This window comes from Poecile atricapillus, chromosome 29 (genome assembly GCF_030490865.1).
Source record: "Poecile atricapillus isolate bPoeAtr1 chromosome 29, bPoeAtr1.hap1, whole genome shotgun sequence".
Taxonomy (NCBI): domain Eukaryota; kingdom Metazoa; phylum Chordata; class Aves; order Passeriformes; family Paridae; genus Poecile; species Poecile atricapillus.
In genome coordinates, this window is record NC_081277.1 from 4485497 (window position 1) to 4501526 (window position 16030).

Sequence of the window (16030 nt, forward strand, 5' to 3'; positions counted from 1 at the left end):
GGTCGCCTCCGTCTCAGATCCAGCGGCTGTAGGGGCCCGTCACCTTGGTGTAGGCGTAGGAGGACACAGTGATGGCGGAGTTGGTGGGGATGGCCACCGCCTGCCGCGTGGGGACCGAGTCCCTCCTCTCCTTGCTGGGCGCCTCGGTGGCCAAGGCGCCGCCCCACTTGCGCTTCTTGGCGAAGGCTTTGGCGTCCGGCGGCAGCCCCAGGCGCGCCGCCTCCTCCTGCCGGGCCCGAGCCCGCTCCGCCAGCTGCTTCATCTTGGCCTCCCACAGCGCCAGGCCGTGGTTGGGCTGGTTCAAGTTCTTGTGTTGGTAGAAGACGAGGGAGATGCGGGTGGGGTGGCAGCGGTTGGGTTTCTTCAGCGGGGTGGTGGCGTGCAGCTCGCGGCGGGCGCACTCGATGAGGATGGAGCCGTGGGCCGGCGCCACGGCCACGCCGCCGATGTTCTCATCCAGGAAGTTGTGCTCGCTGTCCGACCACTCCTCTTCCTCTTCCTCCTCCTCTTCCTCCTCCTCTTCCTCTTCCTCCTTCACCGCCTTCTCTGGAGGCAGATCCTCCTCCAGGCCAAAGGGGTCCCACGGCTTCTCCCGGCGGGGTCCCGCCACCCCCTTCTCGCCCACCGCTGCCTCCCACGGCTTCTCCGGCAGCCCCGGGCTGGGTGCCGGCGTCCTCCTCTCCTCCACCTTCACGGAGCCCCAGGGCTCCTCGGGGAAGCCGGGGAGCCCCGGCAGAGCCGAGCTGAACCCCAGTGACCCCAGCAGGCTGGGGGTGCCCGTGCCGGCCAGCGCCGTCTCTCCCAGCTTGCAGGGGCTCCACGCTTTCGGCAGCAAGCCCGAGCCGTGCGCCGCCGCCGCCTCTCCCGCCAGGACGTTGGACCACTGCTTCTCCGGCGGCGGCAAGCGCACGGCGGCGTCGAAGGCGCTCAGCTTCTCCCGCCCGCCCGAGCCCGCCGCCAGCCCGCTCCACGAGCCCTCGGCCGTGCTAGTCCTCTCGGGGGAAGCCTTGAAGGGGCTCCAGCGCTGCTCCGGCGCCGCGCCGTGAGCGGGGACGGCCGGCAGCGTTAAGCCGGCGCCGGGCGCCGCCGCGGCGCCAGGAAGGGGCTCGATGGCGGGCGGGGGGTCTGGAGGCTCCTGCTTGATGGGCCGGCTGCCGAAACAGTTCTGTGCAAAGGACGGCGCCTCCTCCGAGCCCGAGCTAGTCCTGTGCGCCCCGGCCGTTGCCGCCGCTGCTTTCTGCTGGCTGGCGTAGCGGTTGGCTCGCTCGTAGGTGCGCTGGTGATGGTTTTTGCTCCGCACGCCGTGCGGGAGGGGCTCAGGGAAACCGCTGTTCCCGTAGGTGTGGTTGAGGTTCTCCTGCAGCGCCGACACGTCGGGCTTCTTCTCGTAGCCGTTGCTCACCCAGCCGCTCCCGCTCCTCTCGGGCGCCCCGTAATTGAGAAACTGCGAGGGGAACACGTGGTTGCTGGAAAAGCCGTAATACCCGAAGGAGGGGAGCGCGAACTTGGAATGAAACCCGTTCACGGAAGGCAGATTGGGCTGTGCATAGTAGGAATGGTAAGAGTAAACACTGTTCATGCTGTACGGGTCGGAGGGCCGGCAGCTGCCCAGCACCGAGTAGCTCTCCACCACCGCGTTGCCGTTGTACTTGAAGGCGTTGTAATGGCTCTGGGGTTCCACCTTGATGGAAGGTTTCAGCGGCTGCGGGGGTAGCCCGCCTTTCAACGCCATACCTGTGGGACAGCACACACAGCCCCGGTGACCCGCCGGCCGAGGGAGACACCAGAGGGGAGCCAGGACCCCAGAACGGTCGGCCAGACTCAGAAATGCCACGGTGAGGGGTTTGCAGCCAACTGCAGAGGTTGGCGTCGCCTACCACCGCCTGGTGCAGCGGCATCGATTCGCACCTTTGTGAGAAACCCACAGAGGTGCCGTCCAGCACCACAAACACAGAACAGCAGCCCAAGAAAGTCCCCAACACCACATCCCCATCCCCTCACGCGCTCTCCGGGCGCCTCGGGGCAGCAGCACCTCACCTCTGCCCCCGTTACCTGCATTTGGCTGGAGTGTGGGGAGCTCGAGCGCTTCCTGCTTGATCTTCTCCGGCGTCATCAGCTTCTCTTTCTGCAGCTTCTTCCTCTCGGCAGCGGCTCTCCTGGCCTCCAGCTGCCGCTGCCGGCAGGACTTGGCGGGCTCGGGCAGCTTGCGGACCTCGCGGGGGAAGGATGTGAGCACCTGGATGGCCCCGCTGCCCACCTTGGCGTTTTGGTTCTCCTCGCTGCCGAACTCATCCGTGCTGGACATCTTGTAGAGGGGGAGGACGTGCAGCTGCTCATCCTCGGGGATTTTCCCCACCACACGATTGTCTTCCTTGGTCAGCGTGCAGACCTGGCCAGGGCAGGTGCTGTCAGCGGGATGCTGATGGATGTGGCTCGTGCTGGACGAGCCAAACCTCCTCCCCATTTCTCCCCCACACTGGAGTGAAGCCACACCAGCCTGGCATCCCCACAGCCTGCTCTGGTCCCAGCCGGAATTTGGAAACCTCCCACGGGGTTTGGGTCGGACAAAAGTGGCTCCTGTGAGACCTGAGCAGCTCATGTGAGGTGTGCCCACACCAAAGACCCGGAGCCACGAGGGGTGGGACAGCTGGGGATGAAGCCCCACAAACAGGAGCACCCCAAATGAAGCGGGGAGCACCCCGAAAAGCCCTGCCCAGCTCCTGCTTACCACGGTGCAGCCGTTGTAGAGGTTATGCTGGTCCTTGTGAGCGTGAGCACAGAAGTCCATGCACGCTGTCACCCCCGAGAATGGCCTCCCCTCCTTCAAGCCCAGCCGGCAGTCGATCGCTACGTCCTCGTTGGTGACCTGGGGAAGGAGGAGCCGGTCACCCAAAGTCCCCAAGGCCACCACCCCGCACCCATTCCTGCCGCGGGGCCACCGTCGCCGAGGGATGGCATGACCAGTGTTGGAGTCTGAGATACAGACTGTGTGCCCTTGTTTCTAATATTTAGTTCTAGGATTTAAGGAAACACTGAATTTCATATAACATGAAATTCATGTGCATGTTTCCATGGTGATACATGAAAACAAATATTAAAGTTAGATAGGAAAAGTGTAAATGTGTGAATTAGAAAGTTTCTTGAGTCACTGGGTGAATGGGTTGAGGTTTAGAGTTTAAGGTAGTTTAGAGAGCAAAAGACAGGATGGAGGATTTGGGGTGTTGTCTCTTGTCCTTCTTCTTTCTTCTTCATCTTCTCCTGGGGGTTTTTGGGTGGTTTTAAGTGATTGGGTAGAAAATGTCACAGTGCAGCACTCAGGTGTTGGGTCATTGGGTCACTAAGAATAATAATTTAGTTGGCACCTGTTAATTGGGTAAATGGACATATAAAAGACCTTGAAGAGGATCTTTGTGAGCCATTTTACCCCTTCTCTATCATAGTGCACACAGCTCCTTGTACCTTGTAATGCTGATAAGAAAAAATAAACAACTGAGACCAAAACTGCCTCCCTCTCATCAATCTTCAGTTCAAACGGAAAAAGAACCCAAATCCAAAAGTCCTTAATGAGACAGACCAGCACCTGGTTTTGGTAGGCTTGCGGCGCCAGCCTCTTGTAAAGCGGAGCAACCTCGGTGGCCAAGTCCTGAAAGCTTCTCCGAAGCAGCTCCTCCTGTGGAAGGGAAAAGGGGAGGAGATTACCCAGGGGATTCAGGGATGGAACTGGGGACAGAGCCCACAGACCCCACACGGCACCCAACGCTTCCCTCGATATCTTAAATTCCTCGTGAGGATTCCTCACTCAACCTCCAGCCTCAATGTCTGCTGTGCTTCCACTCACTCGACCAAAGAGCCCTCTGGCTCTTCCCTGGGATTCTACAAATCCCCATTCTTTCCACCTTCCTTCTCCTCATCCCTCTACTCCACAAAACACCCCACAAGGAATCCAATTTTCAGAGACCTGAAAGGAAAGGAGCTCCAAACCAGCACCCCACCGGCGCTGTGCCCTCTCCACCCCATCACCCACCTCTTTGGGATTGTCTCCCACCAGCCTGAACTTGCGGGGAGTTTTGCTGCGGGCGTATTTGCAGCCGTTGAAGTACATGCTCCAGGAGCAGCCGAAGGAGAAGGAAGCGCCGCAGGTGTTGGGGTCCTTGCCTTGGCACGCGCAGGTGCGGCTGCGGGGAGGGGACACGGCGCAGGAGCGTCAGCACCGCTGCCGTGAGGTGTCTGGGAATGGCAGGGAGCCCCGCACCCCATTCCCACACCCTGTTCCTGCATCCCATTCCCACACCCTGTTCCTGCATCCCATTCCCACACCCTGTTCCTGCATCCCATTTCCATATCCCATTCCCACATCCCATTCCCACACACTGTTCCTGCATCCCATTCCCACACCCTGTTCCTGCATCCCATTCCCACACACTGTTCCTGCATCCCATTTCCATATCCCGTTCCCACATCCCATTTCCATATCCCATTCCCACACCCTGTTCCTGAATCCCATTCCTGAATCCCATTCCCACATCCCATTCCCACATCCCATTTCCACACTTTGTCCCCACATCCCATTCCCACTTTGTCCCCACATCCCATTCCCACACCCCATTCCCACATCCCATTCCCACATTTCCCACATCCCATTCCCACACTTTGTCCCCACATCCCATTCCTGTATCCCATTCCCGTATCCCATTCCCACACCCCATTCCCACATTTCCCACATCCCATTCCCACATCCCATTCCCACACCCCATTCCCACATCCCATTCCCACATTTCCCACATCCCATTCCCACATCCCATTCCCATACTTTGTCCCCACATCCCATTCCTGTATCCCATTCCCACATCCCATTCCCACATTTCCCACATCCCATTCCCACATTTCCTACATCCCATTCCCACATTTCCCGTATCCCGTTCCCCCACCCCGTTCCCGCCCCGTGTCCCCAGCCCGGGCTGGTGGCACTCACTCGTCGTTGAGGCCGCAGCGGCGGCTGGTGGGGTTGCCGTACTTGGTGAGGGTGTCGGTGAGCTCCTGGTACAGCGTGTCCCCCAGCGTGCGGGGGATGCCCTCCCAGGCCAGGATGAGGATGATGATGACGGCGTTCTGGCAGTGGTGGCCGGCCCGGTGCCGCACCAGGCACAGCAGTTTCTCCTCTTGGTTGTGTCTGCGGATCACCTGGGAACCAGAGGGGCCAAGTCAGACCAGTAAACACCTCCTGGGGTGGGGAGGGTCCCCACAAGGGTGTCCAGGATGACCTGGGGGCCTTCCCCAGAGCTGGGTGCGTTCCCCCCATGGGATTTGGGAGCTGCTGTTCCACAGCTGCCGAGGGTGGGAAGCCAGGTTTCCTTGGGGGTGGACACAGTCACCCTGAAAACTCAGCTTCTGAGCTTGCTGACATGGTTTTCTAAAGACTTCCCCAAGTCAGTAACTATAGATATGTGGACATTCTTTCTGTTCCACGTCTTGTGATGGGCATCCCTCATGGCCAGTGCAGTGGGGAAGTGTTATCCTGACCATCCAACCCCTGGCTGTGGTCAGAAACCTTTAAATCCTGGGAGGGAAAATAAACTCTGCTCTTTCTCTCATGGCCAGTGCAGTGGGAAGTGTTATCCTGACCATCCAATCCCTGGCCGTGGTCAGAAACCTATAAATCCTGGGAGGAAAAATAAACTCTGCTCTTCTTTTCACCACACCTCGAGCTGTATCCATGTGATCTATTCATCTTCAGAGGTAACAGACACAGCTCTCAATTCCTCCTTCCCAGCCACAAACCTGTGGCCAGGGCAGCTGGGGGAGCTCCTGGTGGCCAGCACGGAGGGGACAGGCTTGGGGACGCTGTGATGGGGACGAAGGGCACTCACCCACTTGGCGATGGGGCAGCCCCGGGAGCTCTTGCCCTCCTTGCCCGTGTAGATGACCTTCTCGATGCGGATGGCCTTGCCCTTCTCGCCGTACCTGCCAGGGGATGGCCATCAGCCCCACGGCCCCCACGAGCCCTCATGGACCCCTCAGGAGCCCCCACTCACCCTCACAAACCCACACTGCCCTGACAGGACCCCACTCAGTTCACAAACCCACACTGCCCTGACAGGACCCCACTCATCCTCACAAACCCACACTGCCCTGACAGGACCCCACTCACCTCACAAACCCACACTGCCCTGACAGGACCCCACTCACCCTCACAAACCCACACTGCCCTGACAGGACCCCACTCACCCTCACAAACCCACACTGCCCTGGCAGGACCCCACTCACCCTCACTGGACATCACTCACTCTCTCAAGCCCCCACTCACTCTCATAAACCCACAATTCCCTGACAGGACCCCACTCACTCTCTGAAGCCCCCAGACCCCTGACAGGACCCCAGCCCCTCCTGCACTGGCAGCCCCCTGACAGGACCCCAGTCCCCTGGCAGGACCCCACACTCTCTGAAGCCCCCAGACCCCTGGCAGGACCCCAGCCCCTCCTGCACTGGCAGCCCCCTGACAGGACCCCAGACCCCTGACAGGACCCCAGACCCCTGGCAGGACCCCACACTCTCTGAAGCCTCCAGTCCCCTGACAGGACCCCAGCCCCTCCTGCACTGGCAGCCCCCTGGCAGGACCCCAGACCCCTGACAGGACCCCATTCCCCTGACAGGACCCCACACTCTCTGAAGCCCCCAGACCCCTGACAGGACCCCACACTCTCTGAAGCCCCCAGTCCCCTGACAGGACCCCAGCCCCTCCTGCACTGGCAGCCCCCTGGCAGGACCCCATTCCCCTGGCAGGATCCCAGCCCCTCCTGCACTGGCAGCCCCCGTGCCAGCCCCGTGCCGAGGGTCTCTTACCGCTCCTCCATCAGCTCCCGGATGGAGGCCACGGTGGGCCCCGAGCCCAGGTGGGTGTAGTACGGCCCCTCGTCCTTCTCCACGATTTGCTCTGCAGAGACACAGGAGCGGGGACAGACAGAGATTTTGGGCTTTGAACCTTTGCTGGATGTCCCAAAGGATGCAGGGGATACAACCCTGCAACCAACACCCCCCTCCTCACACAACCAAACCCCTGGGGGCTTCCGGGGCACGAAGGGGAATTGAGGGATGTGCCAAGCATCCAGCCCACGGGGATGTGCTGATCTCTGCTCTCACCACCCTGATTTTCATTCCTGTCGTGTCCAGCTGGCCAGGAGCCAGCCCGAGGAGAAAGCCGGGCTCAGCTGGGCTGCAGCTGTCCAGACAGGGATCAATATGGGATGTGTGGAAAAAGCTCGTTTTATTACAGCTCCCGCACCCAATAAAGCAGCGAGCCCGGCTCCTGCTGCATTTCTTTCTCCCACAGTTGAGAAAACAGAGAAGGGGAAGGGGGGGAATCCCCCCTCTGCCAGCCCCTAAATAAATCTTTTCCTGGCAAACTCCGAGACTGGGTTTGAGCGGCTTCAGAAACTCCTCTCTGCAGAGTTTGGGCTCATTCCTGCTGCCATTTACAAGCAAATTAATAAATAATCATAAACCCCGCTAATAAAGTGCAGGTTGTGCTTAGCCCTCCTCTTCCCAGCAGTGAGGGGGTATTTTTCCAGCTGGATGCCCCAAATCCTCACCCTGCTGCTCCCAGTCCAGTCTAAATATTGGGGAGGGAATATCCAGCTCCCTCAAACTGGGTAGGAATTCTTTAGCATTTGCTGCAAAGTCTAACAAACACCAATACACAGCAAAGAAAAAAACCACAAAAAAAAAACAACCCACAAATCCAAGAGTTTGGTGATTTTCCAATGCATCCCAGTGGGATTGGCCAGCAAAGAAGGCAGCAGCAAGTATTTCTCCAGCACAAGCATCAAGACAAAGTTTGGGTTACTTAAAGCACCCTGAACCAGCTAATTTGGCTGAAAGTACCAGGAATAACCAGCTGAGAGGGAGGTTTAGGTGGATTTTGGCACTGGGGCCACCATGGATTCATGGGATTCAGCTGGTTTAGGTTAAATAGAATGAAAACCCAATGGTTCTTTGGTTTTGCTGCTCATCCAAACCCCGCACTGGCAGTGAATTGAGATTTCCATCCAAATGTAAAAGAGGAGAAAACAAAAGGGAGCTGCACAGCACCAGGGTTTCACCTCCCCAAAAATCTTCATCTCCCCAAAAACGGGATCTTTGCTGGTGCCACCAATAATCCCACCCTGCAAAGCCACCTCCTCACGCCCCCCAGCGCAGCCCCTCGCTCACCAACGCAGTCACAGGTGGGGAACTCTGCCTGTGCCCTCTTGGCCGGGGTGTCCAGGAGGCTTTTGGTCGGCGTGTCCAGGTATTTCAGCGGAGACTCCAAGAAGCCGCTCAGGGTGGGCGTCAGCGGCACCTCGTCCTTGGTGGGTGTTCTGTCCACGTCGTCCGCGTCCGGGTTTTGGCTTTCCTCAGAGTAAAAACACGTGGTGGACACCACGGTGATAGCACCAGAAGACTCGATTTTGATCTGTTTGGGGGAGCGGGCGGTGAAGGGTGGCTCTGACAGCAGCCCCTTCCCTGGAGAGATGCTTTTGGGTCCGGCTTGGGGAGCGCTGCTGGGGGCCGGGGCGGCGGTGGGCGACCCTTGAGGGGCTGCTGCTGGCTCCCCCGGCAGCTCAGCAGCCCCAGGAGCGAGCAGCGCAGGCGTTTCGGGGGGCGGCAGGTTGAAATTCTCCCCAAACTCAGCTTCAAATTGTCGGATCAGCTCTTCCAGCTTGTCATCCACCATGATGGGGGCTGCGGTGGCCGGCGGGGGTGCAGCTTCCTCCGAGCCCGCCGGCGCCGGGTGAATTTGGGGGCCCCCCCTGGGGGCACCCCTTTCCTGAGAGTCGGAAGCCGGGGGGACGCCGTCCAGGGGGTTTGGTGGCGGGGGGCATGCGGAGGAGGGCAGGGGTAGTGCAAGAGGCTGGTGCGGGAAGGCCGGCGGCGGCGGCGGCTCCGTTTGCATCTCTTCGGCGGGGGGTTCTGCGGGGGGCTCGGCGGGCGCCCGAAACCCCTCCAGGCTGATCTGCCAGAGGGGAGGGAAGAGCGGCTGCGAGTCCTTCTGCTTCGCCTTCTTGATCTGCACTTGCTTGCGGAGAGGTTTGGCCGGCGGGGGCTTTTCGGGCGGCGTTTTCTTCTTCTTCTCTTTGGGCTGCTTTTCCAAGGGTTTGGGGGGCGCGGACGGGGTGCTGGGAGCCCACCAGCCGCCGGGCCGGTCTGGGGGTGCCGCCGCCGCCGCCGCCGTCGCCGCCAGGCTTTGCTCGAGGAAGAGGCTGCGCTTGTGGTGGAGATGCTGCTGCAGGACCAGCTGCGTCTTCTTGTGCAGGTCGGGCTCCGGCGGTGCCGCTGGCAAATGGGGGCCGCCCGGTGCTTCTTTGCTGGCTGCTCGCTCGGGGGGTTCCGTTTTGGGGGCTGTCACTTTGCCGGCCGTGGCTTCGGGTCTCTTGAAAGCCGCCTTGATGTAGTTATCAGCGTTACCCAGCAGCTGCTCCAGCTCTGCCATGGGGTCTCCAGCCCCCGCTGCCCCCTCGGCCTCCAGCCCCCACGAGGCCGCGAAGTTCCCCCGCGGAGGTGCCGCGCCGAAAAATGGCTCAGGTGCTGCTCCCGGTTCCGGCGGGTACCGGGGCTCGTCCCCTCGCTGCCACGCGGCCCCCGGCGGGCAGAGGGGGCCGGGGCCGAAGGGGACGGGCGGTGGCGGCGGCGGCGGGGGCTGCCCATCGCCCGCGGGCTGGGGCAGAGCGGCCGAGAGCTGCGTCAGGGCTTCGATGGCGATGGCGGTCTGCAGGCTGATGTTCTTCTCCTTGGCGATGGTCAACGCGCTCTGGGAAAAGGGGAGGCCGTCGGGCGGGCACGGCTCGGCAGCCTCAGGCACCGGCTGGGGGTCGATAGCACCTTCTTGGGGAGGAGGAGGAGGGACGGCGGCGGCGGCGGAGCGGGGCCGCGGTGACGCCAGCTCTTCTCCGAGAGCCGTCTTGATTTTCTGCTCCAGCCATTCCAGGTAGTCGGGGCACTCGGGGCCGTCGCAGTTGCAGTTGGGGGGTTTCACACCGTGCTTGGCCAAAGCCAGGGCGGCCTTGAGGGCGTGCAGGTCCTCTCCCCGCGGCACCCCCTCCGCCGGGCCCAGCCCGCCCCGGCTCATCTCCGAGTCGAACTTCTCGTACAGCAGCGACGGCGACCCCGGCAGCGGGAGCCGGTAGGAGGAAACGGCTTCGGCCACCGCTGAAAAGGCCACCAGGTTCCGGACGTCTTCCAAGTGGGCTTTGCCGGTGGCGGGCGGCTGGCCCGGCGACCAGCCGCTGGGCTCCATCAGCACCGTACCCCCCACCTCCGGCCGGCCCCCATTGGCCAGGCTGAGCCCGCTGCCCTCCTTCAGCCGCCTTTCTTCCACATAATTAATTGGCCCTTCTTCCATTTGGCTTCTGCTGGGTCCATCAAACGCGTCGCCCGCCGAACCTGTCTGGGAGGAGAGGGAGATGTGAGTATCCATCCCCACGTGCCATCGCTCCCAACCCGATTTTTTCCCTCTGTTCCCTTTAGTTCCCTTTTCCCAGTCTCTTTTTCTGACTGGGGGGATGAAAACACAGGAGAAATCGATCGTCACCGGCAAAGCCACGCGGGTTCTGCCCGGCTGAGCGAGGAGCAGCTCGGCTCGGAAGGCGGCCGCTCTCCACCCACGTCCTCACCCCGCCAGCGGCTTTCAAAATCGCTCACGGCAGCGTTCGGGATTTCCATCACCCAGCGAGGGCGTCCCTGGCTGCGGTTGCCCCCAGAGGAGGAGGAGAGGGGGGATTTTGGAGCCTTGCCAGGAGTGAACATCCTGGCCGGGAGCAGCCAGGGGAGCCGCGGCACGGCAGGAAGACGCCGAGTTGGCTACGCCGGTGCCAGGGGTTCTTTCACCTCAAATAACCTCGTGTTTGTATGAACACGGCTGGCCAGGGCTCCTGGAAGTGCTGGTGGCACCTCTGCCGTGCCAGGGACACACAAAAAACCCACCCAGAGCCAGGTGGTGGCACCCAGGGACACACAAAAACTCACCCAGAGCCAGGGACACACAAAAACCCACCCAGAGCCAGGTGGTGGCACCCAGGGACACACAAAAACCCCATCCAGAGCCAGGTGGTGGCACCCAGGGACACACAAAAACCCCATCCAGAGCCAGGTGGTGGCACCCAGGGACACACAAAAACCCACCCAGAGCCAGGGACACACAAAACCCCATCCAGAGCCAGGTGGTGGCACCCAGGGACACACAGAAACCCCATCCAGAGCCAGGGACACACAAAAACCCACCCAGAGCCAGGGACACACAAAATCCCCATCCAGAGCCAGGTGGTGGCACCCAAGGAACCCAACACCCCAAATGTGCACTGAACACCCCAATCAACACCCTCCAAGGGGATCCACCAGGGATGGAGCAGATCTTTCTGTCCCACCTCGGCAGCAGCGGGGATTTGGGCTGTTTGTGATAACCAGGGGGAGCTTCCAGCAAGCTAAAAATACAGCAAAGTTCACTGGAAAAACCAGGCCAGAGCAAGCAGAGGCTGTGGGCAGAGTTTCCTGCCTCTGGGATCGCGGCTCAGACTCGTGGGGAGACCCAAAACACGAAGCTGCAGCTCCGAGTTAATCCGGTGTTCAAAAATGCCCTTTTTAACCCTTCAAGCACCACGGCTTCGGCGCAGAGTCCTTCACCCTGAGCAGAGCCACGCTGGAAAGATAAGAAGGCTACGCTGGAGAGATAAGAACGATAAGCTGGAGAGATAAGAACGCTGCTGACTCCGGCGAAACTGCGGAGGAACCACTCCCAGCGCGACTCTTTCCAAAAATCCCCTTTTTCCGGCGGTGAAAACCCCCAGGGGAACACGGCGCTGCTCTGGATCCCCCGTGGGGTTTTTAGAGGGGCTCCGGTGCCAGTGATGGGACCGGTCCGGCAGGTCCGGGGAGAAAGCGCAGCCGGGGCAGGGTGGGGACAGAACGCCTCCGCTCTCCTTGGCAAAGCCAAGCCTCGCCCGGCCTTCCCACGCCGTCATCTTCCTCCTCCTCTTCCTCCTCCTCCTCCTCCTGCCCGGCCAAAGGGGATTTTCCCCAAGTGCCGGGGAGATGAACCCCACCAAGGGCTCGGGGGGACGCGGTGGAGCCCAGAAGTGTGGCGGGGGTGATGCCAGCCCGGGGACACACGGACGGACACACGGATGGACACAGGGATGGACACCCGAACGGACACACGGACGGACACACGGACGGACACACGGATGGACACACAGACACACGGATGGACACACGGACGGACACACGGACGGACACACGGACACACGGATGGACACACGGACGGACACAGGGACAGACACACGGACGGACAGACGGATGCCCGCGCTGCCGGGGCTCGGGGCGGCTCCGGCACTCCCGGGGGCGCAGGGAGAAGCCGCGGGCGGCGGCGGGAGCGGCCCGGGGGGGAGAGAACGAGCGGGGCCCGGGGGAAGAGGAGAGAACGAGCGGGGCCCGGGGGGAGAGAACGAGCGAGGCCCGGGGGGAGAGAACGAGCGGGGCCCGGGGGGAGAGGAGAGAACGAGCGGGACCCGGGAGGAGAGAACGAGCGGGGCCCGGGGGGAGAGAAGAGAAGAGAACGAGCGGGGCCCGGGGAGAGAGAACGAGCGGGGTCCGGGAGGAGAGAAGAGAACGAGCGGGACCCGGGGGGAGAGAAGAGAACGAGCGGGGCCCGGGGAGCCCCCCCGGCAGCCCCGGCTCTCCCTCCCTCCCCGCACAACCGGCTCCGGGAGCCATTAGTGCCGGGACACAGCGCACGTACCGAGCGGCCGGCCCGGGACCGACACACGGACACGGGGATGGACGCACGGACACACGGACACACGGGTGGACACAGGGACACACGGACACGCGGATGGACACACGGACACATGGACACGGGGATGGACACGGGTGGACACAGGGACACACGGACACGCGGATGGACACACGGACACGCGGACCGATGGACACGCGGACACGCGGGTGGACACACGGATGGACACCCGGATGGACACACGGGACACACGGACACGCGGACCGATGGACACACGGACACGCGGACACACGGATACGCAGACACACAGACACACGGACCGATGGACACGCGGACACACGGGCACGTGGACACATGGATAGACACACGGACACACGGATGGACGGACACACGGACACACGGATCCACTGCCCCGGAGATCCAGTGACCCACAAATGCAGCGATCCTATACATCCCCCCACCCTATATAACCTATACAACCAGGAACCCGCACACCCACAAAACCCCTACACAACCAGCAATCCAACTGCTTAAACATCCATTAAATATTATATATATTATATATATATATATATTATATAGCCTTAAATATTCCACAATCCCACACATCCAGCACCCAGCAACCCTAAACATCCTGTACAGCCAAGCGTGGGACCTATACATCCAACAATCCTATATGGCCAACAGTCCATATATGCAACAACTCTACACATCCAGCAGCTTTATCCATCCAGCACCCTATAAAATCAGCAATCCTATACATCCTGAAAGGCAGGAACCCAATATATCCAGCAAAACATGTTCCATAATCCCATAAAACCACCCTAAACAACCAGCAGCCCTAAATTTCTGAGTCCTATACATCCCTCAGCCCTATAAAATCAGCAATCCTATACATCCTGAAAGGCAGGAACCCGATATATCCAGCAAAACATGTTCCACAATCCCATAAACCCACCCTAAAAAACCAGCAGCCCTAAATTTCTGAGTCCTATACATCCCTCAGCCCTATAAAATCAGCAATCCTATACATCCACAAGCCAGGAACCCAATATATCCAGCAAGACATGTCCCACAATCCTATATACCAACCCTAAACAACCAGCAGCCCTAAATTCCTGAGTCCTATATGGCCAGCAATCCTATAGATCCAGCGACCCAAACATCCTATATAGTCAGGAACCTGGATATTCCACAGTCCTATAAATCCAAATCCCAAAGTAGGATCAAACTGAGCCAAAAAACAGGGAGAAGTTGTGTCCCTGGTGGGACAGACGGACACCCTGTCCATCCATCCATCATCCATCCATTCATCCTCCTCACATCCCTTTATTTTTCCCCTTTTCCACTTTTCCAAAAGATTCCTTTCAACCCTTTGCTGGTACAAAACCCCAAACTAAACCCACCCAAAACCAGCAGGGAAATGGATTTTAAACCCCTCAATCCTCCCAAATGTGATTCCCCACACCAGGAACCCCAAAAACTCCCCAAAAAATAAATATTTTGGGATTTTGTTAAACCCCTCGGTGGGAGCCAAAGGGGTCGGGAGCAGCGGAGAACAGAGGAAGCTCGGTGGGAATGCTGAGCCACCTTGGTGACACTGGGGTGGCTTTGGGGGCACTTTGGAGCACCTTGGTGGCACCAGGGTTGCTTTTGGGGGAGAGAGGAGCACCTTGGTGGCACCAGGGTGGCTTTTGGGGGACAGAGGAAGCTCGGTGAGAATGCTGAGCCACCTTGGTGGCACCGGGGTGGCTTTTGGGGGACAGAGGAGCACCTTGGTGGCACCAGGGGGGGCTTTGGGGACACTTTGGAGCGTGGAGGAAGCTCAGTGGGAATGCTGAGCCACCTTGGTGGCACCAGGGTGGCTTTCGGGGGACAGAGGAGCACCTTGGTGGCACCAGGGTGGCTTTGGGGGCACTTTGGAGCACCTTGGTGGCACCAGGGGTGGCTTTGGGGGCGAGGACACGGCCGGCAGCTGCGGAGGTCACCGGGAGCCGCTGCCAGCCGCCAGCACGGGCCGGCCAAGAGGGAATTTTGGCTGCTGGCCCCACTCTGGTGGAGCCCAGCCAGCTCCAGCACTCGGATTGTGGTTTTCCTCCTCTGGCAACAACCCCGGGGATCCTCGCTTGGGGTGGTGGCTTGGGGGCACCACGGGGGAAGCCCTGAGTGCTGGAGACCCTAAAATAACATCCCACGGTGCTGGTGACAACAGAGAACCGTGCCAGGGACAGGAGTTCTGCAGGAATCACACGAGAATCCCACCAGGAATGATTCTCCTGGGAATTCTGCAGGAATCACACACACAATCCCACCAGGAATGATTCTCCTGGGGAGCACTGCAGGAATCACATACACAATCCCACCAGGAATGATTCTCCTGGAATTCTGCAGGAATCACACACACAATCCCACCAGGAATGATTCTCCTGGGAATTCTGCAGGAATCACACACACAATCCCACCAGGAATGATTCTCCTGGGAATTCAGCAGGAATCACACGAGAATCCCACCAGGAATGATTCTCCTGGGGAGCACTGCAGGAATCACACACACAATCCCACCAGGAATGATTCTCCTGGGAATTCTGCAGGAATCACACACACAATCCCACCAGGAATGATTCTCCTGGGGAATTCTGCAGGAATCACACACACAATCCCACCAGGAATGATTCTCCTGGGAATTCTGCAGGAATCACACACACAATCCCACCAGGAATGATTCTCCTGGGAATTCTGCAGGAATCACACACACAATCCCACCAGGAATGATTCTCCTGGGAATTCTGCAGGAATCACACACACAATCCCACCAGGAATGATTCTCCTGGGGAATTCTGCAGGAATCACACGAGAATCCCACCAGGAATGATTCTCCTGGGGAGCACTGCAGGAATCACATACACAATCCCACCAGGAATGATTCTCCTGGAATTCTGCAGGAATCACACACACAATCCCACCAGGAATGATTCTCCTGGGAATTCTGCAGGAATCACACACACAATCCCACCAGGAATGATTCTCCTGGGAATTCAGCAGGAATCACACGAGAATCCCACCAGGAATGATTCTCCTGGGGAGCACTGCAGGAATCACACACACAATCCCACCAGGAATGATTCTCCTGGGAATTCTGCAGGAATCACACACACAATCCCACCAGGAATGATTCTCCTGGGGAATTCTGCAGGAATCACACACACAATCCCACCAGGAATGATTCTCCTGGGAATTCTGCAGGAATCACACACACAATCCCACCAGGAA

The 16030-nt window shown here is 59.7% G+C and overlaps 1 protein-coding gene across 3 annotated transcripts in view; it reads right to left on the bottom strand.

Moving 5' to 3' along the window:
- TET3 (tet methylcytosine dioxygenase 3) overlaps positions 1-16030 on the bottom strand; it is a 26873-nt gene continuing 10843 nt past the window's right edge. For 2 of the 3 annotated variants that reach the window (XM_058859219.1, XM_058859220.1), the window contains exons 2-9: positions 8206-10420; positions 6841-6931; positions 5868-5961; positions 4973-5181; positions 4025-4175; positions 3581-3670; positions 2053-2866; positions 1-1734 (exon numbers count right to left, since the gene is read on the bottom strand). In XM_058859219.1, coding sequence (XP_058715202.1) covers positions 14-1734; positions 2053-2866; positions 3581-3670; positions 4025-4175; positions 4973-5181; positions 5868-5961; positions 6841-6931; positions 8206-10375 — 5340 coding nt within the window. In that variant the 5' untranslated portion in view covers positions 10376-10420 and the 3' untranslated portion in view covers positions 1-13. The remainder of the gene's footprint in view (positions 1735-2052; positions 2867-3580; positions 3671-4024; positions 4176-4972; positions 5182-5867; positions 5962-6840; positions 6932-8205; positions 10421-16030) is intronic. The other variant, XM_058859221.1, reaches the window with a different exon arrangement.